Raw genomic sequence first — 26696 nt, 5'->3', positions numbered from 1 at the left:
AAGTTCACACAGTAAGTGGTGTACATGGTGATAATAAATACAACAAAGAGTGCAAAACAGCAGAATAGAGCAAATATTATAGTGCAAAAAGAAATGCTAAACTGACAGTAACGGAATAACTGAGAAAGATTGTGTTAAGAGTCCAAGAATGTGGTAGCACCACCGGGAAAGGGGCGATTGGTTCAGAAGTCTGATAGCAGTGACTATAAGGTATAGGAGCAGAATTAGGCCTTTCGGCCCATTGAGTCTGCTCCACCATGGCTGATTTTTGTTTTTCCAACTTGCTTCAAATGGGGAAGAAGCTGGTTTTAAATCTGGAGTGCAGGATTGCAGAACATGCCTGCATAGGACATTTTAGTGTAGTAAAATGTTCCAACCCATTGCAGAGGAGCGACTGGAACACTTGACCCCTGGGAAACCAAGTGCAACACAACCTTGGGAGTATACTCGTGATCTTTAACAGGTGGAGTTGATAGTTGTTTATTTTTCAGGGTGCCTTTCTATATCTGTAAAAACACATTCTCAACAATGTCCTAGATTAAAACTAAGTTAATGAACACAAGCAAAATAAAAACAGAAAATGCTGGAAACACTCAGCAGGTCAGGTGAATGCTGTGGATAGGAAGTCACATAAAGATTAGAGCAGAAGGTGTGAAATTACATTCCCTGAAGGACATTAGTGAACTGGATTTTTAAGCCCTTCTGTCTTTGACCCGAAACATTAAAACTTTCTAGAGATGCTGCCCAACTCGTTAAGTGTTTGATACACTTTTATTTATGATTTCCAGAATCTGAATTTTGTGTTTAATTTTTCATTTACAGTTGTATAGAATCATAGAGCAATACAGTACAGATACAGGCCCTTTGGCCCAACCAGTCCATGCTGACTGAAGTGCCCACCCAGCTATTCCCAATTTCCCTCCAAGCCCCACCCCTCCATGTACCTATCCAAGTGCTTCTTAAATGACACTATTGTACCTGCCTCACCCACTTCCTGTGGCAGCTCATTCCATATACTCACCACCCTCTGCATGAAAAAGTTGCCTCTCAGGTCCCTTTTAAATCTTTCCCCTCCCACCTTAAACCTATGCCCCCTAATTGTAGACTTCTCTACCCTAGGGAAAAGATCAGTCAATGAACACTGCCTGACCTGCTGACCGTTTCCAGCACCTTGTATTTCTTCTTCTGAGTTCCTGCACCTAAAGTTTGAGCCTTGTTTTCTATCTATTCATGAATCTGGGCATCCCTTGTGCCATGTGGTTTGGTCGGCCTTTTCAAAGTTAACCACCTTCCTCAGGCTATGAAGTTGCCTATGTCAGACAGGATAAAGATGGAAATTGTTCCTTAAAGGACATTGGTGAAGTTGATGTGGTTTCATGGTCACCTTTACTTTTATATTGGCTTAAGTGAATTTACATTTTTCATTTTGCTATGGTGGGATTTGAACTCTAGTGTATTACTGGTCCAGTGGCATAGACAGGAGGCCAACATACTGAAACTTAACCTCCTGAGGTTCCAACTTTAGAACATAAAACAGTGCAGCACAGGAACAGGCCCTTTGGCCCACAATGTGTGCCGAGCAGGAGCCAAGTTAAACTAATCCCATCTGCCTGTATGTGATTCATATCCCTCCATTCCCTGCATGTTTAAAAGCCTCTTGTAATGCAAGCAGGTACTATCGTATCTGCTTTCATTACCACCCCTGGCAGCACGTTGCAGGAACCTACAAGTCAACATCAATTTCTCCAACTTCTGGTAACCCCACTCCCCCCACCACCACTCCTTTGTCTTCCCTTATTCCTGTGGGTCCCTTCCCCCACCTTGGTGACCTGCCCATCTCCTCTCCTCCCCCACCCCACCCCCCCCCCCCCACCATCCTTTATTCCATGGTCCACTGCCCTCTCCTACCAGATTCCTCCTCCTTCAGCCTTTTACCTCTTCTACCTATCACCTCTCAGCTTAGTACATCTTCTCCCCCACCCACCTTCCTTCCTGCCCCCTCTCATCTGGACTCTCCTCTTACCTGCCTGCGTACATCCCCCGACCTTCTAATTCTGGCTTCTGCCCTCTTCCTTTCCAGTCCTGATGAAGGGTCTCAGCCTGAAACACAGAACATGACAGCACTACAGCCCTTTGGCCCACAATGTTGTGCCGACATTTTATCCTGCTCTAAGATCTATCTAACCCTTCCCTCCCACATAGCCCCCTATTTTTCTATCATTCATGTGTCTATCTAAGAGACATCTACTCTAATAAACGTCAAATGTTTATTTCCCTCCAGAGATGCTGCCTGACCTGCTGAGTTCCTCCAGTACTTTGTGTATTGAGTCAACTTTCTTTCCTAATATTCTACTCCTCGATCATTGCCCACTTCAAACACCCCTCCCCCCCCAAATCTAAGGCACATCCTTTGATTGCACGGAACCAAAGATTCTGTGCGGTGCCTTATTTTCAAAATTGAGAAATTTGTGGTACAAGATCCCATTTTCCCCTTCAGTTTTGCTGGAATAAAGTTGTCCTCATTGCTGTGGTGCCCTGGTTAGGGTTGGCCCCCAGGATATATTCCCTCACAGACTCATCAGATCCAGTGGTCCACCCATGCACTTTCTCCATCTCGTCTGCCGTTGGAAAGTGAAGCCGAGCTTGTCAGCATGTGGCATCATGGCTCTTAGTTCTAAGATCAGCCAGCTTTCTGCATCTGGTTTCAGACTGACTGAGTAGAATACTGGGTATTGTATCTTGATTGCCAAATTCAGGAAAGAACTAAGTAATTATTTTCTCCCAGTTTAAGGACATCCCAACCTCCTACCTGCTAAAAAAACCTTGCAATTTAGTGGCTGGTTATAGAACAATGCTGTCCTGTAAAACACTTGCAGGACAAGCACAACATGGTCAGGTGTAAAGCTCCCTCAATAGTCATAGAGCACTACAGCACAGAAACAGGCCCTTCAGCCCATCTAGTCCATGCCAGCCTGGTTTTCTGCCTAGTCCCATCTACTTACACCTGGACCATAGCCCTCCAGACTGCTCTCATCCATGTACCTATCCGAACTTCTCTTAACTGTTACAGTTGAACCCACATCCACCAATTCCACTGGCAGCTGGTTCCACACTCACACCACACTCTGAGTGAAGTAGTTCCCCCTCAGATTCCCCTTAAATATTTCACCTTTCACCCTAAACCTGTGACCTCCAGTTCTAGCCTCACCCAACCCGAGGGGAAAAAGCCTGCATGCATTCACCCTATCTATACCCCTCAATTTTGTATGCTTCACGATCTTCCCTCAATAAAGTCCTAACTTGTTCAATCTTTCCCTCAAGTCCCAGCAACATCCTTGTAAATTTTCTCTGCACTCTTTCAAGTTTATTGATATCTTTCCTGTAGGCAGTGACCAGAACTGCCCACAGTACTACAACTGCACACAATGTTTGGCCTCACCAATGTCTTGTGCAACTTCAGCATAATATCCCAACTGCCATACTCAGTGCCCTGATTTATGAAGGCCAGTGTGCCAAAAGCTCTTTACGACCCTATCTACCTGTGATGCCACTTTCAAGGAAATATGGATCTGTATTCCCAGGTCATTTTGTTCAACCTTACAGTGAATGGTAGGGCTCTGAGGTGTAAGTCTCACCCTCACACTTGTCTGCATTAGATTCCATCTGCCATTTTTCAGCCCATCTTCCCAGCTGGTCCAGATCACTTTGCAAGCTTTGATAGCCTTCCTCATTGTCCACTACGCCCCCAATCTTGGTGTCATCCACAAATTTGCTGATCCAGTTTACCACATTATCATCCAATCATTAATATGGATGATAAACAACAACAGACCCAGCACAGATCCCTGTGGCACACCACTAGTCACAGGCCTCCAGTCAGAGAGACAACCATCTACTACCACTCTCTGGTTTCTCCCACTAAGCCAACATTGAATCCAGTAGACTACTTCATCCTGAATGCCAGGCGACTTAACCTTCTGGAGCAGTCTCCCATGTGGGACTTTGTCAAAGTCCATGTAGACAACCTCCACCACCTTCCCTTCATCAACCTTTCTGGTAAGCTTCTCCAAAAACTCTAAGATTGGTTAGACATAAGCTGCCACACACAAAGCCATGTTGACTATCCCTAATCAGGCCTTGTCTATCCAAATACTTGTATCCTGTCCCTCAGAATACCTTCCAATAATTTACCCATGACTGACGTCAGGCTCACCTGACTATAATTTCCTGGCTTTATTTTTAGAGCCTTTCTTAAACAATGGAACAACTGCTGCCATCCTCCTGCATCTCACCCGTGGCTAAGGACATTCTAAGTATCTCTGCCAGGGCCCCTGCAATTTCTGCACCAGCCTCCCACAAGGTCCGAGGGGACACTTTATCAGGCCCTGGGGAGTTGTTCACCCTAATTCACCTCCAGACAGCAAGCACCACCTCTTCCATAATCCAGATAATGTTCATGACCTCTTAACTCTTTTTCCCCAGTTCTATAGGCCTTGTGTCTCCCAAGTAAACACAAATGCAAAAAAATCCATTTAAAATCTCCCCATTTCTTTCAGCTCCACACATAGATGACCACACTGATCTTAAAGGGGAACAGTTTTGCCCCTTGCTATCCTTTTGCTCTTAATATAGCTATAGAAACCCTTTGGATTCTCTTTCACCCTGTCTGCCAAAGCAACTTCATGTCCTCTTTTATCCCTCTTGATTTCTCTCTCAAGTGTTCTCTTGCATTTCTTATAATCCTCAAGCACCTCATTTGATCCTAACTGCCTATACCTGATATGCACCTCCTTTTCCTTTACCAGGACTTCAATATCCCTGAATAATCAAGTTTCCCTAAACCTGTTAGCCTTGCCTTTTATCCTAACAGGAACATACAGATCCAAAGGTCATCCAGCTCCAGTTCCCTAACACAGTCTGTGTAAGGAGCTGCAGCCAGATGTACTTCTCTCAGGTGTAGTCATCAGGGACACTGGAGGTCCCTGACTTCTCACATCATGCAAGAGGAGCACACCACTGCACTGGGTGTGATTCCCACTGCAATAATAAAGAGAACTTAACAGAACCTCACCTTAGCCTCCACCTCTTGAGCCAAAGCCTCAGCTCCCCACTCACACAACAGCTGCTCCACTTTACCCTACCTGCCTTTTATTGGCTGAGTTGCCACACACTTAGCCAATCAGAAACAACTTCTTTAAAAGAAAAAGCTGCTGGCTCCCCCACCCCCCCACCTCAGCTGTTCCGGCTGCTGGAACTGCAAAAAAAACCAGTCCATCAGATTCCCCAGGTAAAATAAAAACAGAAAATGCCGGAAATGCTCAGGCAGTATGTGTGGCGTGGAGTGAGAAATGAGCCTTTCGGGTTGAATAATCTCTCTCTCTTTCCACAACCTGCTCAGTGCTTACAGTGTTTTGCCTTTCAATTTTCCATCATCTGCAGCTTCTTTATGACACCAATTTGGAAATTACTGTTTTAGTTCTTGTGTGTAAATGAGAATTTAAAGATAAAGTCGAGTTTATTGTCAGATGCACAAGTCCATGTGTGCACAGGTGCAATGAAAAACTTACTTGCAGCAGCATCACAGGCACAGAGCATCAGATAAGCAGCATTCACAGGAAAAATGTAAATATTGTGTACAATTTATGTTTAATTTATAAGAAAGAACACAATTAGAACAAAAAAAATAAAGTCCACTTTGATGCAAAGTGGTCATAGTGTTACTGAACTGTAGTGATTAGGGTTGTGCTGGTTGGTTCACGAACCAAATGGTTGAAGGGAGTAGCTGTTCCTGAACCTGGTGGTGTGGGACTTCAGGCTTCTGTACCTCCAGCATACAGGCATGGCTGCTTACTTTACATGGATTGTGTGAGAAGCCCTTTGTGAGTTGGGTAAAGATGAAATGCTAATTGTTATCCAGTAGTACTCAAAGGTTATCAGTTGTTTACTAAAGACCTACATGCACTTCCACACCACCAGTCTGTCTCAGTGGATCAAAGACAAGTTAACTTGAAAGTGGTTAAATAGAAGTGGTTGTGCCATTGTGTCATTTGAAGTTCAAGGGTGCTTGATACAGTGTGTGATTGTCCTCCAGGTCACGAGTATGCACAGGATAACTTGATGTTTGCAGCTTCTGTTGAGCCGAACAATCCTGCTATCTTCACGAAGCTTGAATGGGTTTTGCAGCAGAGGCACTTGAACCACTGCACTGTGAGTATGAGTGTGCCTCTGTTGTTAGAATTTCCTCCTTTTATGTCTGAACATGATCACCCCATGCTATTCTGCAAGGACAGTACATAATCGATATTTGAGCACAGGGACCACTGCTCCGTGGCCAGTTTTGTGCCAGCTTTTTGTTTGTACAAGCTCCTCCTGAGTGTTTTCTGTGATCAGCAAGCACAAAATTACACAGTGCCATTACACAGGAAGCCAGCATAATCAAAGATGCCACCCACCCCGGACATTCTCTCTTCTCCCCTCTCCCTTCAGACTGAAAGCACGTACCATCAGGCTCAAGGACAGCTTCTATCCCGCTGTAATAAAACTTGAACGGTTCCGTAGTATGATAAGATGGACTCTTGACCTCACAGTCTACCTCGTTATGACCTTGCACCTTACTATCTACCTGCACTGCACTTTCTCTGGAACTGGTAACACTTTATTTTGCATTCTATTTTCTTTTTACTTCCTCGCTGTACTTGTGTATGGCATGATCTGTCCAGACGGCACGCAAACAAAAGCTTTTCACTGTATCTCAGTACATTGCTAAATTGGTTTATTATTGTCACGTACTGAAATACAGTGAAAAACTTTGTTCTGCATGCCATCCATACAGATCATTTCATCACATCAGTGCATTGAGGTAGTGCAAGGGAAAACAATAACAGAATGCAGAATAAAGTGTTACAGTTACAGAGAAAGTGCAGTGCAGGCAGACAATAAGGTGCAAGGCCATAATGAGGTAGATTGAAATTCTTATCGTGTGAGGGAACCCTTCACCATGTGACAATAATAAACGAACTACAAGGCGTTAAGAGAAGCTGAGGCTGGGTAATCAGTCTAATCTTCCCATTTCCAGCCAAGAGCCAGAGGCCCAGTTCTGCTCCTGTTCTCAGCCATGCCTCTTGTTTATTGCAGTGCCCATCAACGATCGGAGAAGAGAAAGAGTACAACCCTTTTTTGCGGACTCATTCCAGCAACTTGCACGATGCTCTCGGGATCGAGCAGGAACCCAGTGAAGACTTGATGCTTTTCAGATCTCGGGTCCTGGAAGAGGTCCGAAAGCGTAAAGATATTTTCAATTGTAGATAGCCATTCCAAAATCCAAATTCTGCAGCAGCAGGCCCTTTCCCCACCTACCTTCCATCTTGCCCTGTGCCCGTCTGCCCTCGTTTTCTCCATGTTCTTGCCCTTCCTCCTTCTCTGTACAGGAAATGTTTTACAACATGCAACCAGTCATCAACGGGAAACTTGAGGGAAGAACATTCCAGAAATTTGCATGAAACTTGGAAGCACGCTATCTGCACAGTTTTGCCCTTGGCATTTGTTTGAATTGGGAACTTTTGTAACTGTATCACTTCCCTTAGTGTAAATATTCTATCAAATCTGTTGTACTGTAAGTACTGATGTTTTTAAATTGCACCTGTATAGATTTATTTCTATCACAGTTGCTGCTTGGAATTTTTTTTCCTCAAAAACTGGTGGTGCTTGTATATAAGATGTTCTCCTTTATTTATAGATCACCAAAAACAAACATATCTGCTTGAAGTCAGGAGGATTCCCCAAAATATATTGTACAGGAAGCTTTTACCACTAAAAGATCAAATACAGGTGTGCCAATGTTCATTTGAGTTGTCTCTTTCTTTAAACATAAAGAAGGACAAATATTAACACCAACAAAGGCAGCAAAGCACAAAATGCTGGAGAAACTCGGCAGCTCATCTACGGAGGGGAATGGACGGTCCTGAAGAAGGGTCTTGACCCAAAACCTCGACTGTCTATTTCCCTTGATGGATGCTGCCTGACCCGCTGAATTCCATCAGCAGTTGCTCCAGATACCCAGCATCTGCAATCCTTCTTGTGTCTCCAGCAACAGGCAGAGTGCTGGCTGTGAATGGCCAGCTGTAACATTTTTTTTTGGATTCTTGTGTGGCTCTTTTGCACTATTGATTTTGAGGGTGGCAGCTTTATTTTGTATCTAATCTGTGCTGTCAGTGCCCTGGGAGTGTGTGATGGGCCAGTGCAGAAGGAGCTGTTTTTACTCCTATCTGAATCCATGCTGATCCATTCCCTGGGAATAGTTGATGGGACAATGTAGAGAGAGTTATGTATCTAACTTGTACTTCACCTTCTCACTGAGTGTGACGTATTAAAACTTGGATTTTAATCTGGTACTACAAGTGTTTGAAGGCCGTGCTCTCGGTATCACCTTGTTCTCTTTTTTTGGGGACTTTTTCTCGCAGGAAGAAACGGTTCTCGGAACTTCTGGTTTTAAAGTATTAATCTGATCTATGTCGTGTGATCGTGAAACTATGACCGCAGTATCATGTGAACACTGTTTGGGCAGACAGATTCAAGCAACTGCGGACACAAGAGACAGCAGATGCTGGAATCTGTAGCAAAAAAAAACAAGCTGCTGGAGGAACTCAGCAGGTCAGGCAGCGTCCGTGGAGTAAAATTGATGGTCCACGTTTCGGGTTGAGACCCTTCAACTGCACCCTCTCAAAGGGGATTTAAAATAAAAGTTGTAAAAGGTTTTATGTAAATGCAGACTCTTGCTATCAAGCTCAGAGATATCCAATTAAATAATTTAGTGCAACCGAAACAGAATGTTGGAAGCATTTTATCAGAACTGGTTTAAGCTGAAATGTGAACTCTGTTTCTATCTCCACAGACGCTGCCTGACCAGCAGTTGCCATTTTTGTTTCACATTTCCAGCATCAGTGGTTTTCTTATTGTTAAGTTTAGTTAATGAAATAATTTTGGAAACTTTGGCTGCTAATTTAAGCATAGCATTGTGATAAATGGCTGGATAATCTTTTTAAGTGATGTCAATCTAGGGATAGGACATTGGGAAGAACACTCGCTCTTTAAGCCCTGTGAGATCGTTTTGAGTCCATTGAAGAGTAGTTACACGGAGGGTGAATTAGATCATGTCCCTGAAAGACGTCTCTATAATTTTTTTTAACAACAAATTGCAGTTTTATGGTATATTTTTGGTGCTAATGCACAACCTAGTCCTTTGATTAAATGAATGAAAAGGACATCTTGCATCTCCAGGGTGCTTTTAATGAGCACGGGATGTTCCAAAGTATTTTACTAATGAAATACATTTGAATGGCCATTTGTGTTTGTTGCAGTGATCCATTACCTAACACATTCATTGTATGATTAAAACTGCATGACTAGTTTCGCAGACAGCAAAAGCAACTCTGTGCTGAAATAGCAAAATAATCTCCTGTAACAGAAATTAAATTGTGTTTAAACTGTGTGAAACCTCGGTGGTGTGAATAGATGTGGACTCCATGTATTTAATTAAAAGAAATGGTGACTGCATATCGAAAAAAATCCCCAGCCTGGGCAATCTTTTCTGCTTGTATAACAGAACTGTGGGAGCACCTTCACCAGAAGGACTGCAGTAGATCAAGAATCTGGCCCATCACCAATGTCTTAAGGCAATTGGGGATGAGCAATGGATGTTTAGCCTTGCCAGTGATGTTCAGATCCCAAAAAATGAAATGAAAGCAAGTGATATATTAAGTGCGGTAATAGTGTTATGCTAACTGCTACACTACTGTTTACTAGGATGCTGCCTGGATTAGAGGGCATGTGCTATCAGGAGAGGCTGGACAAACTTGGGCTCTTTTCTCTGGAGCGACGGAGGCTGAGGGGTGATCTGTTGGAGGTGTATAAAATTATGAGGGGCATAGATAGGGTGGACAAGCAATATCTTTTTCCCCATTATTGAGCGATCCAATACCAGGGGGCATGCTTTTAAGGTGAGAGGGGGTAGGTTCAGAACAGACGTGAGGGGTACTTTTTTTTTACTGAGAGAGTGGTGGATGCCTGGAATGTGTTGCCTGATAGGGTGGTGGAGGCAAACTTATTGGGGGCTTTCAAGAAGTGCTTGAATGGGCACATGAATGAGAGGAAAATGGAGAGATATGGGCATTCTGTAGGTTGGAAGGATTAGCTATGTCGGCACAACATTGTGGGCCAAATGGCCTGTTCTGTGCTGTCCTGTTCTATGATACATTATCCAAATAAATCTTAGAGCAATGGAGTTTAATTCAGGTAAATGCAAGATGTAATATACAAAAAAAAGTGCTGGAGGAACTCAGTGGGTCAGGCAGCGTCTATGGAGGGAAATAAACAGTTGACATTTTGGGCTGAGACCTTTCATTAGGACTGGAAAGGAAGAGGGCAGAAGCCAGAACAAGAAGGTTGGGGGGAGGGGAAGGAGCACATGCAGGCATAGGATAGGTGAATTCAGGTGATGGGCGAGTCCAGGGGAGAGGAATGATAGGTTGGAGGGGGAGAAGATGCAATAAGCTGAGAGGTGATAGGTATAAGGGGCAAAGGGCTGAAGAAGAAGGAATCCGGTAGAAGAGGGCAGCGGACCATGGAATAAAAGATGGGGGAGGAGAGGAGAGGAGAGGAGATGGGCAGGTCATCAAGGTGGCGGAGCCACAGGAATAAGGAGTGGGCGGGGGGAGAAAAAGGTGTGGGGTTACCAGAAGCTAGGAAAATCGATGTTGAGGCTATCGGGTTGGAGACTCCTAGGGCAGAATATGAGGTGGTGGTCTTCCAACCTGTGTCTGGCCCCAACGTGGCAGTAGGGGAAACCCATGGATAGACATGTCAGTATGGGAGTGGCATATGGAATCAAAGTGGGTGGCCACCGGGAGGTCAAAATGCAAGGTGTTCCATTTTGGTAAGACAAACCAGGGCAGGAGTTGTGCAGTAAATGGTAGGGCCTCAGGGAGTGTCGTAGGATATAGAGCTAGGAGTGCAGGTGCATAGTTCATTGAAAGTGGAGCCATATGTAGGCAGGATTGGGAAGAAGGTGTTTGGCACGCTTGCTTTCATCAGTGAGGATGCTGAGTACAGCCAACGTCATGTTACAGCTGTACAAGATGTTGGTAAGGCCACATTTGGAGTACTGTGTACAGATCTGATTGACTTGCTATAGGAAAGATGTCAGCAAACTGGAAAGATTCACGAGGATGTTACCGGGACTGGAGGGCTTGAGTTACCAGGAGAGGCTGGATAGGCTGGGACTGTTTTCCCCTGGAACGTAAGCGGCTGAGTGTTGGCCTTTATAGAGATTTATAAAATCATGAGGGACGTACATAAAGTGAATGGCCACAGTCTCTTTATGGGGAGTCCAAAACTAGAGGCCATAGGTTTAAAATGAGAGGGGAAAAATTTAAAAAAGACCTGAGGGACAAATGTTTCCACACAGAGGGTGGTGGGTTTATGGAACAAGCTGCCAGAGGGTGGTAGAGGTGGGTACAATTACAACAGTTAAAAGGTACTGTACATGGATTGGAAAGGTTTAGATGGAGAGCGGTCAAATGGATGAGCTCAATTAGGCAACTTAGTTGGCATAGACGAGTTTTGCCTGTTTTCCATGTGGCATAAATCTACAACTAACGGAATAAAGTAGAAAATGCTGGAAGTACTCAACTGATCAGGCAGCATCTTTTAGAGAGAGAAACACGGGTAACGTTTTAGGTCAATGACCTTTCAACGGATCCAGGAAAAGTGAGAAACCAAACATACAAGGTTAATGTAAATGAGTGTTTGATGGTGCGGAATCGGTGGGCTCCATCTCTCTGCAACTTAAAACACAGTCGTAGAAAGGGGAGGGAAGGGCGGAGGGATGAAATGGGAATGTCTGTAAAGTGTAGGAGACCAAGGGAGACTGAACGGTGGAAATAGCTGGGGCTCTAACAGATAGTTGCTTCTTTGTTAGTCGGGTGGGATACTAGAGGATGGGAGAGTAGCTAAAGTTGTTCCCTTATTTAAGGGAAGTTGGGATAAGCCTGGAAACTACAGGGCATTAAGCCTTCTACCAATAGTTTGGAAATTACTGGAAAATTATTCAAAGGGACTGGATCTATGTTCACATGGAAAGGCAGGGACTGATTAGGAAAAGTCAACATGATTTTTGTGCAGGGGAAATCCTGTCCCACAGATAACTAAGAAAATTGATGGAGGCAGGACAGTAGACGTGGTTGGGCTTTAGCAAGGCTTTTGGCAAGGTCCTGCACAGTAGGCAGGTCCAGAAAGTTAGGGCACATGGGATCCAAGGTGTGTTGGCAAACTGGATCCAATAGTGGCTTGATAGGAGGCAGAGGGTAGTGAGAGATGGGTGTTTTTCTGACTGGAAATCTGTTGCAAGTGGTATACCACAGGGATCAGTGCTGGAACCTTTGTTGTTTGTCGTATATATAAATGACTTGGTTGAGAATGCAGCTGGATTGATTAGTAAATTGGCTGATGACATAAAAGTTGGTGAAGTAAAGAAGGTTGTGAAAGGTCACAGAAGGATATAGATCAACTGGAAAGTTGAACAGAGCAGTGGAAGAGGAAACTTAATCCAGACAAGTGTGAGGGATGTCAAATACTAACAGGACACACGACAGCAGCGATCTCAGGAGTGTTGATGTACAGAGGGACTTTAGGGTGCAAGCTCATAGCTCCCTGAAAATAGTGACACAGGTGGCTAGGGAAGTGAAAAAGGCATTTGGTATGCTTGTCTTCATAGGCCAAGGGATTGAGTGTAAGTGTTGGGATGTCATGTTGCCAGTGTGCAGAACATTGTTCAGGACATCATTTGGAGCATTGTGTAGGTTCTGGTCACCACACTACAGGAAGGATATGATAGCATTAGAAAAAGTGAGGAAAAGATTCACAAGGATGTTGCTGAGAGTGGAGGACTTTAGAGATTGGATAGGCTGGGTTTATTCTCACTGGAATGTAGGAGGCTGAGGGGTGACCTTATAGAGGTTTATAAAATTACGTGGCATGGATAGGGTAGGTAGGCACTGTTTTTCCTAGGGTAGGGAAGTTTAAAACTAGAGGGCATAGGTTTAAGCTGGGACAGGATAAATTTAAAGGAGATCTGAAAGGCAGGTTTTTCACTCAGACAGTGGGTGGTTATGTGGAACGAGCTGTCAGAGGCAGATACAATTACAGCTTTTAAAAGGTTCTTGGACAGGAATGGAGGGATATGGGCCTAATGTAGGCAAATGGAATTAGCGTAGGTAATTATCATGGTTAGCATGGATAATGTGGGCTGAAGGGCCGGTTTCTCTATTATTCAACTCCATGACTCTCTATGACTATTCAGATATATATTGATGTTCCTCCTCAGCAGCCCTATGGGAGCTCCTTCACCAGAAGGACTGAGAGGGTTCAAAGAGACAGCTCAGCCCTGCCTTCTCAAGGGCAACCAGGAATGGGCGATAAAGGCTGCCCTTGTCAGATCCCACAAGTAAGTGCACAAAGCATTTCATGACCAATGAAACTGTTTTGGATGACAGTCACCATTGTAACCTGGAGGTGGCAACTACCAACTTGCACACAGCAAGATCCCGCAAACCTTGGGGAACAACCCTAAGCACTATGATAACTTTGCACTAAAATTGTCTTTTTTTGTTTTTAATTGTAAAAAATGTGCATAATTTGTTGATGTTTTTTGTGTGAATGCTGCTTATCTGATGCTATGTGCCTGTGATGCTGCTGCAAGTAAGTTTTTCATTGCACCTGTGCACACATGGACTTGTGCATGTGACAATAAACTCGACTTTAACTTTAACCCAGGCATTCTTGCCATGTACACAGCAAGCTGCCCCGCATTTCCAACAGTGTTTATATTTCTCTCTCTGTGCAAATAGAGCCGTGAGGTAACGATGCAGCTCTACAAAACTCTGGTATGACCACACTTAAGAGTACTGTGTCCAGTTCTGGTCACCTCATTATGGGAAGGATGTGGAAGGGTTGGAAAGGGTGCAGAGGAGATTTACCAGGATGCTGCCTGGTTTAGAAAGTGTGCATTAAAAGGAGAGAGTAAAGGAGCTAGGGCTTTACTCATTGGAGGGGAGGAGGATGAGAGGAGACATGACAGAGGTGTACAAAATACTAAGAGGAATAGACAGAGTGGACAACCAGCGCCTCTTTCCCAGGGCACCAATGCTCAACACAAGAGGGCATGGCTTTAAAGTAATGGGTGGGAAGTTCAAGGGAGAGATCAGAGGGAGGTTTTTTACCCAGAGAGTGGTTGGGGCATGGAATGCGCTGCCTGGGGCGGTGGTGGAGGCAGGTACATTGGTCAAATTCAAGAGATTGCTAGATAAGCATATGGAGGAATTTAAAATAGAGGGATTATGTGGGAGGAAGGGGTTAGATAGTCTTAGGTGAGGTTTAAAGGTTGGCACAACATTGTGGGCCGAAGGGCCTGTATTGTGCTGTACTGTCCTATGGTTCAAGTGCTGGACAACTCTTCCCATCCATTGTAGATGTGCAGAGGGACCTGTTGCCATGGTAGCCGCAGGCGCGGCGAGGACAGCTCTGGAAGGCGGGGGGGTGACGCGGTTGCCAGGGTGACGGGGTCCTCGGTGACGCGCGGAGCCGCCGTCCAGCCGCGGTGGGAGACTCCGGAGGCGGTGAGCGACCTGTGAGGCGACCGCCACAGCCGCGCTCCGCTCGGTTTAATCGCAGCTCCGAACCATTCCAGTCCATCGCCGCCGCCCTGCCCGCTTTTATTTAAGCCTGGCAGGCATCGCCTCTCTCGATTGGTTAGTCTGGTTGCCGGGGAGACCTGTCTATCCGTTGATTGGCTGACGCTGCCGTCCGTCAAGGCTGGCGCCGCCCTCTTGTCGCGCTTTGAGTGGTGGAGAGCGGGACGGTGGGCGGGAGGTCGGTAAACAATCAGCGCCGGGGAGTGACTGATTTGACTGTCAGTCAAGGAAGCTGCTTTCTGATTGGTCAAATCGGAAAGGGCCCTATTGTATGTGAGGGTGGGATATTCTCATTGGAATAGAGCGGAGGAAGGCCATTCCGCCCATCAAGGTTATGCCAGCCCATTGTCCATTGAGTTCTCCTTCATCTACTCCTTCTTATTGAGCCCAGATTCTACCCCTCACCCCCACACTAGGGGTAATTTACAGTGGCCAATTAGCCTGCCAACCCGTAAAGGAATAACACCTCAGATTTCAGTCCGGATGAAGGGTCTCAACTGTCCATTTCCCTCCACGGATGCTGCCTGGCCAGTTCCACGGATCCCCCAGCATTGTGTTTGTGGCTCCAGGTTCCAGCATCATCTCATATTCCACCTGGGTATTCTACAACCCAATGGTGGATTTTCCAATTTCAGGTAACCCTCCCGTCCTGTGTCCCCACAGGCCCCCCCACTTCCAATCCACCTCCGGTCCTCCCATTTTTATTCCTCCTCTCATACCCAACCTCAAGCCCCCCATCACCCATTTCTGTTCCCCTCCATCCACCTACTACTCACCCACCACCCTCTGGATCCCCTCCTGCATCTGGTTCCATCTGCCCTGCACCTCTCCCCAAGTTATCATCTTTACCACCTTTACAGATTCCAGAATGGTAGCTTTTTTGATCCTGCTTATCTCCCTAGAACCATAGAACCATAGAACAATACAGCACAATACAGGCCCTTCGGCCCACAATATTGTGCCAACCTTTAAACCACACCTAAGACTATCTGAACCCTTCCTCCCACATATCCCCCTATTTTAAATTCCTCTATATGCTTATCTAACAATCTCTTGAACTTGACCAATGTATCAGCCTCCACCACCACCCCAGGCAGCGCATTCCATGCCCCAACCACTATGGGTAAAAAACCTCCCTCTGATATCTCCCTTGAACTTCCCACCCATTACCTTAAAGCCATGCCCTCTTGTATTGAGCATTGGTGCCCTGGGAAAGAGGTGCCGGCTGTCCACTCTATCTATTCCTCTTAATACTTTGTATATCTCTATCATCTCCCCTCATCCTCCTCCTCTCCAATGAGTAAAGCCCGAGCTCCCTTAGTCTCTCCTCATAATCCATACTCTCCAATCCAGGCAGCATCCTGGTAAATCTCCTCTGCACCCTTTCCAACGCTTCCGCATCCTTCCTATGATGAGGCGACCAGAACTGGACACAGTACTCTAAGTGTGGCCTAACCAGAGTTTTGTAGAGCTGCATCATTACCTCGTGGCTCTTAAACTCGATCCCACGACTTATGAAAGCTAACATCCCATAAGTTTTCTTAACTACCCTATCCACCTGCAAGGCAATTTCAGTGATCTGTGGATATGAACCCCCAGATCCCTCTGCTCCTCTACACTGCCCAGAATCCTGCCATTAACCTTGTACTCCGCCTTGTAGTTTGTCCTTCCAAAGTGTATCTCCAGCAGCTGTCTCCACCTTCACTCTCCTTAGCAATTAACCCACCAACTGCACATCTTTGGGACATGGGAGGGAACTGGAGCACTGGGGGAAACCCACACGGTCACAGGGAGAACGTGCAAACTCCACAAGGTAGCCGAGGTCAGGTTTGAACCCGGGTCTCTGGTGCTCTGAGGCAACGGCTTTACGAGCTGCACCACTGCTGTGCTACCCATAACGTTCCATACGAGGGATAAGTCAAAAAGCACTGTGACCCTTCCCCCAACATTTTACCCCAGTGACGTTAAATGTTGCTGGAAATCTTACAACATAGAAGGAGGCTATTTGGCCCATGAGGTCCATACTAGCTCAGAGCAATCCTATTAGTCTCATTCCTCCTCGCCTTATTTCTCTGTACCTCTGCACCCTATTCTGTCTCACATGCCCATCAACTCCTCTCTTTTTTTTGCCATTATCCCACACTAAAAAGGATCATTTACAGTATCCATTTCACCCACTCATGGTTCTATTTGGACTAGCTGCCTCCACACCCTAACTTTCAAGTAGCCCATTCATCCTTGGTATTGGTATTGGTATTGGTTTATTATTGTCACTTGTACCGAGGTACAGTGAAAAACTTGTCTTGCATACCGATCATACAGATCAATTCATTACACAGTGCAGTTACATTGGGTTAGTACAGAGTGCATTGATGTAGTACAAGTAAAAACAATAACAGTACAGAGTAAAGTGTCACAGCTACAGAGAAAGTGCAGTGCAATAATGTGCGAGGTCACAACAAGGTAGATCGTGAGGTCAGAGTCCATCTCATCATATAAGGGAACCGTTCAATAGTCTTATCACAGTGGGGTAGAAGCTGTCCTTAAGTCTGGTGGTACATGCCCTCAGGCTCCTGTATCTTCTACCCGATGGAAGAGGAGAGAAGAGAGAATGACCCAGGTGGGTGGGTCTTTGACTATGCTGGCTGCTTCACCAAGACAGCGAGAGGTAAAGACAGAGTGCAAGGAGGGGAGGCTGATGTCCGTGATGCGCTGGGCTGTGTCCACAACTCTCTGCAGCTTCTTGTGGTCCTGGGCAGAGCAATTGCCATACCAAGCTGTTATACATCCAGATAGGATGCTTTCCTGTTGAGTTCTCGACAGTCAATTGAACCAAGGGGCGGATAGAGTCATAGAATCATACAGCACAGAAACAGCCCACCATGCTAACGATCTACATTTACCAGTGCTTCGTCTGTATCCTTCTATGCCTTGTCCAGGTGCACCTTAAATGTTGTGTTAGTATCTGCCTCCAGCACCTTCTCAGGCAGTGAGTTCCAGATTGCAATGACCCTCTATGTGGAAAATATGTTTTCTCAGTTACTTTCTAACCCTCTTACTCCTCACTTTAAACCAAGGGCCCTCAGGCTTTTGATATCTCCTTTCTAGATCCACCTTTCTGTGCCCCTCATAACTTTGTCCTCCGCTTCATGGAAAACGAACCCAGCCTACCCAGTCTCCTCATTACTGAAATGCTCCATCCCAGGCAATAGCCTGGTGAATCTCCTCTGCACCCTCTCATGTCATGCCATAGTCTGCCCTCAGCAGACGTGGGACTTTCTAGAAAAGGATTGCATGGGAGAAACGGAGGCACATAGTGTCTTGGGGCATCAACAGCAGTTTTCCAAATAACTAACTGATTTTGAAGAGTAATTATTCTTGTCAGGTAGGAATCAGGTGTATAATTTGTACATAACAAGCTTCAACAACAGCAGTAGTTAGATGCAAAAAACAATCTGTTGGAGGAATTCAGTGGGTCAGGTAGCATCTGTAGAGGCAAAAAGACAGTCAATGTTTTGGGCTGACACCCTGCAAAATAATCTGTTTTATTCGTGAGCAACAAACAATCTGCTGGAGGAACTCAGCAGGTCCAGCAGCATCTGTGGCAGGAAAGGTATTGTCAATGTTTCTGGTCGAAACCCTGCATCAGGACATCAACGATTCCCTTCCTCCCACAAATGTCACTCAAACTGCTGAGTTCCTCCAGCAGGTTGTTTGTTGCTCTAGATTCCAGCATCTGACGTCTCTTGTGTCTCTCTGTTTTATTATTGACGTTGATTGAGAGATGTGGTGACATAGAGGTGTAAGGGGTGACATTATAGAGCTGTATAAAATCAGGATGGGCATAGATAGGGTGAATGCAACAGTTGTTTTTCAGGGAAAGGGAATCAAAAGCAAGAGGGCATAGGTTTAAGGTGAGAGGGGAAAGACTTAAAAGGGACCTGAGGGGCAACTTCTTCACGTAGAGGGTGGTGCATATATAGGACAAGGTACCGGAGGAAGTGGTTGAGGCAGGTACAATAACAACATTTAAAAGACACCTGGACAGGTACATTGGATAGGAAGGGTTTAGAGGGATATGGGCCAAACGCGGGCAAATAGGACTAGCTTAGATGGGCATCTTGGTCAGCATGGACGAGTTGGGCCAAAGGGCCTGATTCCATGCTGTGTTACTCTATGATTTGATAAATATTGGGATAACTGTACAATACTGTCCTTGTAATAGTGGTGCCAGGGGACCTGATAGATCAAATAGGACCTTGGTTTAGCATCTTGTCTGAAAGGCGTTACTGAAATTATCAATTATATATCGATTAGTTTCTAATATGTGACTAGCAGTGTCCCACAAGGATCAGTTCTGGGACCTCTGCTTTTCGTGATTTTTATTAATGACTTGGATGGGGGGTAGAAGGGTAGGTTGGCAAGTTTGCAGATGACACATAGGTCGGTGGTGTTGTGGATAGTGTGGAGGACTGTCGAAGATTGCAGAGGGATATTGTTAGGATGCAGAACTGGGCTGAGAAGTGGCAGATGGAGTTCAATCCTGAGGAGTGTGAGGTGGTACACTTTGGAAGGACAAACTCCAAGGCAGAGTACAAAGTTCTGGGTAGAGGAGGAGCAGAGGGATCTGGGGGTTCATATCCACAGATCACTGAAAGTTGCCTCGCATGTGGATAGGGTAGTTAAGAAAGATTATGGGATGTTAGCATTCATAAGTCATGGGATCGAGTTTAAGAGCTGCGAGATAATGATGCAGCTCTACAAAACTCTGGTTAGACCACACTTGGAGTACTGTGTCCAGTTCTGGTCGCCTCATTATAGGAAGGATGTGGAAGCGTTGGAGAGGGTGCAGAGGAGATTTACCAGGATGCTGCCTGGTTTGGAGAGTATGGATTATGAGGAGAGACTAAGGGAGCTCGGGCTTTTCTCTTTGGAGAGAAGGAGGATGAGGGGAGACATGATAGAGGTGTATAAATATTAAGAGGAATAGATAGACAGCCAGTGCCTCTTTCCCAGGACACCAATGAATACAAGAGGGCATGGCTTTAACGTAATGGGTGGAAAGTTCAAGCGAGATATCAGAGGGAGGTTTTTTACCCAGACAGTGGTTGGGGCATGGAACGTGCTGCCTGGGGTGGTGGTGGAGGCAGGTACATTGGTCCAATTCAAGAGATTGTTAGATAAGCATATGGAGGAATTTAAAATAGAGGGATGTGTGGGAGGAAGGGTTTAGATAGTCTTAGGCGAGGTTTAAAGGTTGGCACAACATTGTGTACTCTTCTATGGTTCTATAGTTCTATAGTTTGCTTTCAACCTCAAAGAAGAACATGGACTTTGACAGGTAGCAAGCCAACAAGTGGAGCTGCAGCCTGAAATAGTAATTTAAATAATATTGCGGACTGTTTGGCATTCTGTGCTGAAGCTCACACTAAAAGGACAGTCACTAATTCCGAGGTCTCTCTGGTCAACCATTGTTACATGTGCTGTAGTAAGTACATAAGGGCATAACCTCAGGTCACAAGGGCATCACTTGCTGTGAGACAATTGCTTGAGGCAAGACAGTAAATTGAAGAAAAAATGTTGCTGTGCACACCCTCTCTACCAATATTAGAAACCAGGTTTATGTGTGTGACTAAGCATATTAAAGGAATGATTCTTATTGTCAGGTTGCTGACAATATGTGGAGATATTTTAGCCACCCACACACAGTTAAATGAAGGCTTACATAAAATCAAATGTAAAAGGCTCAGTGGATTAGGAAGCTGTTCAGCCCGTACAAACACTTAGAAATTTCTTTTCAAGGTCATGCCCCATCGGAACAGATGAACTCTTGAAAAGTGAATGTTCAAAGATGACCTGATTTTATGTATTCAAAATTAGTGAAAGGTTTTAAAAGACAGAGAGAGGGAGGTCAGAAAGAAGGAGGAGTGGGGGGTCAGAGAGAGAGAGAGAGAGAGAGAGAGAGAGAGAGAGAGAGAGAGAGATCGGGCGGGGGGGGGAGAGAGAGAGAATTTTAGCTCTGGATCATCTGGCACCAGTCTCACCTCTGTTTCAGATAGTTCTGGTTTAAGCCCACTCTTCAGAATGCTGATGTGCCAGGGCAGTACTGAGGGAGAGCTACACTGTTTGAGGTGCCACCTTTTGGATGGGATGTCAGTTTGAGGCCCACCTACCCTCTCGAGTTGGGGTGAAAAATCCCATGAGGCTACTTTGAAGAAGGGCGTGGAATGCCTGCCAACGTCTGCGTCAATATTAACCCCTCAGTCAACCTCACTAATATAGATAAGATATATCTATTGTTGCATTGATGTTTATGGGAGCTCACTGTATGGACATTTGACTGTTTCATTAACTACAATTTTCAAAAACAAAATTTTTGAGATGATCCGTGAAAGTTGTGTAAATGTAAGTCTCTCCTTTTTTTTTACTAAGTCCAGAACTTAGTCTTAATACGAGAAATGAAACAAAGAATTAACTTCTTTAGCTGGAGAGCCTGGCATTTCTTAGTCACCAAGCTCATTCCTGGGATGAGAGGTTGTCCTATCAAGAGAGGCTGGACAGTTTGGGTCTGTGTTCTTGAAGTTTTGAAGAATGAAGGGTGACCTTATTTAAACATATAAGATCCAAAAGGGCCTCGACAGAGAGGGAAAGTGTAAAGGAGATGTGCAGGGTAAGTTTTTTTACACAGAGAGCGGTGGGTGCCTGGAACATGCTGCCAGGGGTGGTGGTGGAGGCAGATATGTTATTGGCATGCAAGAAGCATTTAGCCAGGGACATGCAGGGAATGGAGGGATATAGATTATGTGCAGTTATATAAGTTTAGTTTAATTTGGCATCATAGTAGGCACCGACATGGTGGGCTGAAGGGCCTGTTCCTGTGCTGTACTGTTCTATGTTCCCAGTCCCTAGGCTTACTGTTTTTCTTTAATATTATGCCGTTTCCCTTGATCTGACATTGCTTTTAACTTGTCTTGTTAGTCATGGCTGAACAGCTTTTCTTTTTTTTTGCCTTAAAGGGAGACACATTACTAGCAAATTATAATTTTGGTAAATTGGTTTATTATTGTCACATGTACCGAGGTACAATGAAAAATTTTGTCTTGCATGCTGTCCATACAGATCGTTTCATTACAATAGTGCATTGAGGTAGTACAAGGGAAAACAATAACAGAATGCAGAATAAAGTGTACCAACAATGTGGTGGAGGAATTCAGTGGGTTGTGCAGCATCTGTGGGAGGAAAGAAATTGTCAACGATTCAGGTCAAAACCCTAGAAGGAAAACTTCTTCAAAGTGGCCATACCTTGAAGAGACTTTGCAGTGGAGTAGCACAATGGAGATACAAGATGCTGCTCGACATGCTGAGTTCCTCCACCACATTGTTTGTTGCTCCAAATTCCAGCATCTGCAGTCTCTTGTGTCTCCCCTGCAGAATAAAGTGTTACAGTTACAGAGAAAGTGCAGTGCAGGCAGACAATAAGGTGCAAGGGCCATTATGAGGTAGATTGTGAGGGCAAGAGTCCATCTTATTGTACTAGGGGATCATTCAATCGTCTTACAACAGCAGGATAGAAGCTGTCCTTGAGCCTGGTGGTACGTGCTTTCAGGCTTTTGTATCTTCTGCCCGATGGGAGGGGGGAGAAGAGAGAATGTCTGCGGTGGGAGGGGTCTTTGATCATGTTAGCTGCTTTACCAAGGCAGTGATAATATATAATATATAAATTCTTTGAATGTTGGGCATTACTTGTTTACAATTATACCTTTAGTGTAGTTTCCCAATCTCCCACACTTTGTCTATGTCTTTGTGTTTTGCTTTTTTCAGATTTAGATTCTCAATTTCAGATTAAACGAAATCACTTAAAATTTTTGTATGAAATTCAATCATTTTTAATCTCTGTTCCCTAAAGAACCAGATCATCAATTGACCCTTTCTCATTACGCAATAAATCTAAAATATTCTATTCCCTCATTCATTCCCAGGTTAAGTACGTCCGACTTATGGACACCCTATATATACAAACAAGTTCCCATACAAAGTGTACTGACCCAATTTAACTGCACTGTGTAATGAATTGACCTGTACGATCGGTACGCAAGACAAGTTTTTCACTGTACCTCGGTACAAGTGACAATGATAAACCAATACCATATTCATTCCTACGAATCGCAGAACCGGTTTCCTTTCTCTCTCCACTTTTAGCAGTCTTTATCCCAGGGAAGGGGAACCAAAAACTAGAGGGCATAGGTTTAAGGTGAGAGGCAAAAGGTTTAATAGGGACCTGAGGGGCAACTTCTTCACACAGGGGGTGGTGTGTTTATGGAACAAGCTGCCAGAGAAAGTAGTTGAGGCAGGTACAATAATATCTAAAAGACAGTTGGACAAGTATAGGGATAGGAAAGGTTTAGAGGAATATGGGCCAAACACAGGCAAATGGGACCAGCATAAGTGGGCACCTTGGTCGGCATGGATGAGTTGGTCCGAATGGCCTGTTTCCGTGCTGTATGACTCTGTGACTCTAGTAATTTTTCTTTCTTAACAGTCTTTTGTGCCATTCATTACAATACTGTGGAGGTGTGGTTACCATATTAAGCAATTTTGTGTATTTTCCGACTTATGGACAAAATTGACTAATGAACCTCTGTAAAAACGGACCAAGGGACAGCCTGTACCAATCTAGAAAACAATCTCTTATAGAATTCATGTCCATATTATTACAGCTCATTTTGTTTGCTCAATCAGAGTGGATATTAAAGTCCCCCATGATTATTCTATTAGGCTTGTTAAATGCACCACTAATTTGCTGATTGGTACTATGCCCTACATTATGATTACTCTTTCGTGGCCTATACTCAACTCCAACCAATATTTCCTACTCCTTGCTGTTTCTTACTTCCACCCAAACCGATGCTACTTCTTGATTGTCTGAGCTAAGATCCTCCTTTCTTGCCTTCCCTCCTTCTTTATTATCAGGGTTACCCTTCCCACTTTGCCTTCATCTTCTAAGGTTAAGTATACTGGAATATTTAATTACTCACCTTCGTCACTTTGCAACCACCTCTCTGTAATGACTATTAGATTGTATCCGTTATTTATGTTTGTGCTATTAACTCATCTACTTTGTCACAAGTCATAGAGTTATATAGCATGGAGACAGGCCCTTCAACCCAACTCGTCCATGCCAACCAAGATGTCTATCCAAGCTAGTTCCATTTTCCTACATTTGCCCCATTTCCCTCTAAACCTTTCTTATCCATGTACCTATCTAAGTGTCTTTTAAATGTTGTAATTGTACCACCTAAACCAGTTCCTCTGGCAGCTTGTTCCGTATACCTGTTAACCCGATTTTGAAGTCCCACTTCTGTCTGCTGTAAATCACACAGTGCCACAGGTTAATTCAAACACATTTATTTAGCAATATATTGCTAGGGAGAAACCTCCTTACTCTCAGGCAGAGTCAGCAGCGGGGTTCTCCGAGGTACAGAGGGGACAAACGGTAATTTATACAAACATTGTCACCCACACTTTAATGAGTCAGGCGCCGGAGTTCTTGGTTGAGCAGGAAACGGACAAAGGGCTACTGCAGATGGACAAAGAGCAGCCTCACACCCCAGGTTCAGCTAATCGTTTTGCAATCGGGTGAGGCAAAGGCAGGTATCACCTTCATTGTTTGAGACAGCCTTCCCATTTCCTGTTAAGATTGACCGTCATCTCCATAGTCAAACATAATGGGAATCCAATTAAGTTCCAGGCACAGCAATTACCACACAGCACCCAGCCCAGGAAAGCAGTGTTGTGGCTGTTCTGGCCTGAAGTATTTCGAGCAGCCATAATTCTCATCCGTCTTAAGATATGAATACAGTTATAGTTTATTAATCCTACACCTCCTCATACCCACCATCCTCTGTGTGATAAACTTGCCCCTCAGATCCCCTTTAAATCTTTCCCCTCTCACCTTAGATATGTGCCTTCTAGTTTTGGACTCCATTTCCCTGGGAAAAAGACTGTGGCCTTATCTACACTCCTCATGATTTTATAAACCTCCATAACGTCACCCCTCAGCCTCCTACGATCCAGGGAAAACAGTCCCAGCCTCTTCTTATTCCTCAAGCCCTCCAGTCCCGCTAACATCCTCGTGAATCTTTTCTGTGCCCTCTCCAGTTTAATGACATCCTTCCTCCTTCCTACATCCTTCCTAAACCTCCATAACGTCACCCCTCAGCCTCCTATGATCCAGGGAAAACAGTCCCAGCCTCTTCTTATTCCTCAAGCCCTCCAGTCCCGGTAACATCCTCGTGAATCTTTTCTGTGCCCTCTCCAGTTTAATGACATCCTTCCTACAGCAGGGCGACCAGAACTGCACACAATATACTTCAAGTGTGGTCTCACCAACGACTTGTACAGTTACAAGATACTCCAACTCCTGTACTCAGTGCCCTGACTGATGAAATCAAGCATGCCAAACGCCTTCTTCACCACCTTGTCTACCTGTGTCACCACTTTCAGGGAATGATGTACCTGCACCCCGAGGTCTCTCCAGGGCCCTGCTATTCATGGTGTAAGTGCTGGTTTAACTTGCCAAATGCTGCATCCATTCAGATAAAGAGCCTCAGCTCTGTCTTATTGTTCCCAGCTCTGCTAATTTCTGGTATAAGTTTGATGCACTGACCTTTCCTGACAGGCTCTGGTTACCATTCCCCAGACTGAAGCAAAAAACAAACTGCTGGAGGAACTCAGCGGGTCAAGCAGCGTCTGTGGGGGGTTGGGGTGTGGAGGGGAAAGCAATTTCATTTGTTCTTTGCTCCAGATTCAAGCATCTGCAGTTTCTTGTGTCACCGTTCCCCATTTTGTAATCCTGTATCGTTGTTTCATTCTTTCTCTTTAAAATTTTTAATCTAGATCTTCGCGCCCACAGCCCCACTCCCCCACTCCCGCTCCCCCACCTCCCCCACCACCCTGCTATTTAGTTTAGAATCTTATCTACAGCCCTGGTTGATCAATTCATTAGGGCACTGGTTCCAATTCGATTCATGTGAAGCTTGCCCTAATGGAGCTTACAGTCATACAGTACAGAAACAGGTCCTTCGGCCCAACCAGTCCATGCCAACCAAGACGCCCATCGAAGCTAGCTCCATTTGGCCCTTGTCCCCCTGAACCTTTCCAATCCACGTACCTGTCCAAGTGTCTCTTAAATGTTGTTAATGTACCTGCCTCAACCACTTCCTTTGGCACCTCGTTCTATATACAGACCACTCTCTGCATGAAGAAGTTTCCCCTGAGGTCCCTTTTAAATCTCTCCCTTCTCACCTTAAACCTATGCCCTCTTGTTTTTGATTCCCTTTCCCCGAAAAAAAAACTGTTGTATTCACCTTATCTATGCCGCTCATGATTTTATACAGCTCTATAAGGTCACCCCTTACACCTCCATGTCACCACTTATCTCTCAATCAACATCACTAATATAAGAACATAAGAAATAGGAGCAGGAGTCGGCCATCTGGCCCGTCGAGCCTGCTCCGCCATTCAATAAGATCATGGCTGATCTGTCTGTGGACTCAGGTCCACCTATCTGTCTTTTCCCCATAACCCTTAATTCCCCTACTATGCAAAATTTTATCTAACTGTTTCTTAAATATACTTAATGAGGTAGCCTCTACTGTTTCCCTGGGCATAGAATTCCACAGATTCCCTACTCTCTGGAAAAAAAGTAGTTTCTCCTCATCTATGTCCTAAATCTTTTACCCTGAATCTTGAGGCTATGTTCCCTAGTTCTAGTCTCGCATACCAGTGGAAACAGCCTTCCTGCCTCTATCTATCCTTTTCATAACTTTTTCTGTTTCCATAAGATCCCCTCTCATTCTTCCGAATTCTAGTGAGTATAGTCGCAGGCGACTCAGTCTCTCCTCATAGGCTAACCCCCTCATCTCCGGAATCAACTTGGTGAACCTCCTCTGT

General features: G+C 44.8%; 2 protein-coding genes across 2 annotated transcripts in view; both read left to right on the top strand.

Annotated features, from left to right (window-relative positions):
• The window catches only part of pnkd (PNKD metallo-beta-lactamase domain containing), a 44369-nt gene extending 34817 nt beyond the window's left edge, over window positions 1-9552 (top strand). Inside the window, exons 8-9 of the mRNA XM_052014631.1 lie at window positions 6092-6207; window positions 7135-9552. Coding sequence (XP_051870591.1) covers window positions 6092-6207; window positions 7135-7308 — 290 coding nt within the window. The 3' untranslated portion in view covers window positions 7309-9552. The remainder of the gene's footprint in view (window positions 1-6091; window positions 6208-7134) is intronic.
• Window positions 9553-14633: 5081 nt separating this feature from the next.
• The window catches only part of catip (ciliogenesis associated TTC17 interacting protein), a 47592-nt gene continuing 35529 nt past the window's right edge, over window positions 14634-26696 (top strand). Inside the window, exon 1 of the mRNA XM_052024865.1 lies at window positions 14634-14801. The gene's annotated coding sequence lies outside the window, so the exon portion shown is untranslated. The remainder of the gene's footprint in view (window positions 14802-26696) is intronic.

This window comes from Pristis pectinata, chromosome 1 (genome assembly GCF_009764475.1).
Source record: "Pristis pectinata isolate sPriPec2 chromosome 1, sPriPec2.1.pri, whole genome shotgun sequence".
NCBI lineage: Eukaryota > Metazoa > Chordata > Chondrichthyes > Rhinopristiformes > Pristidae > Pristis > Pristis pectinata.
This window is presented reverse-complemented; position numbering and strand designations above follow the sequence as displayed.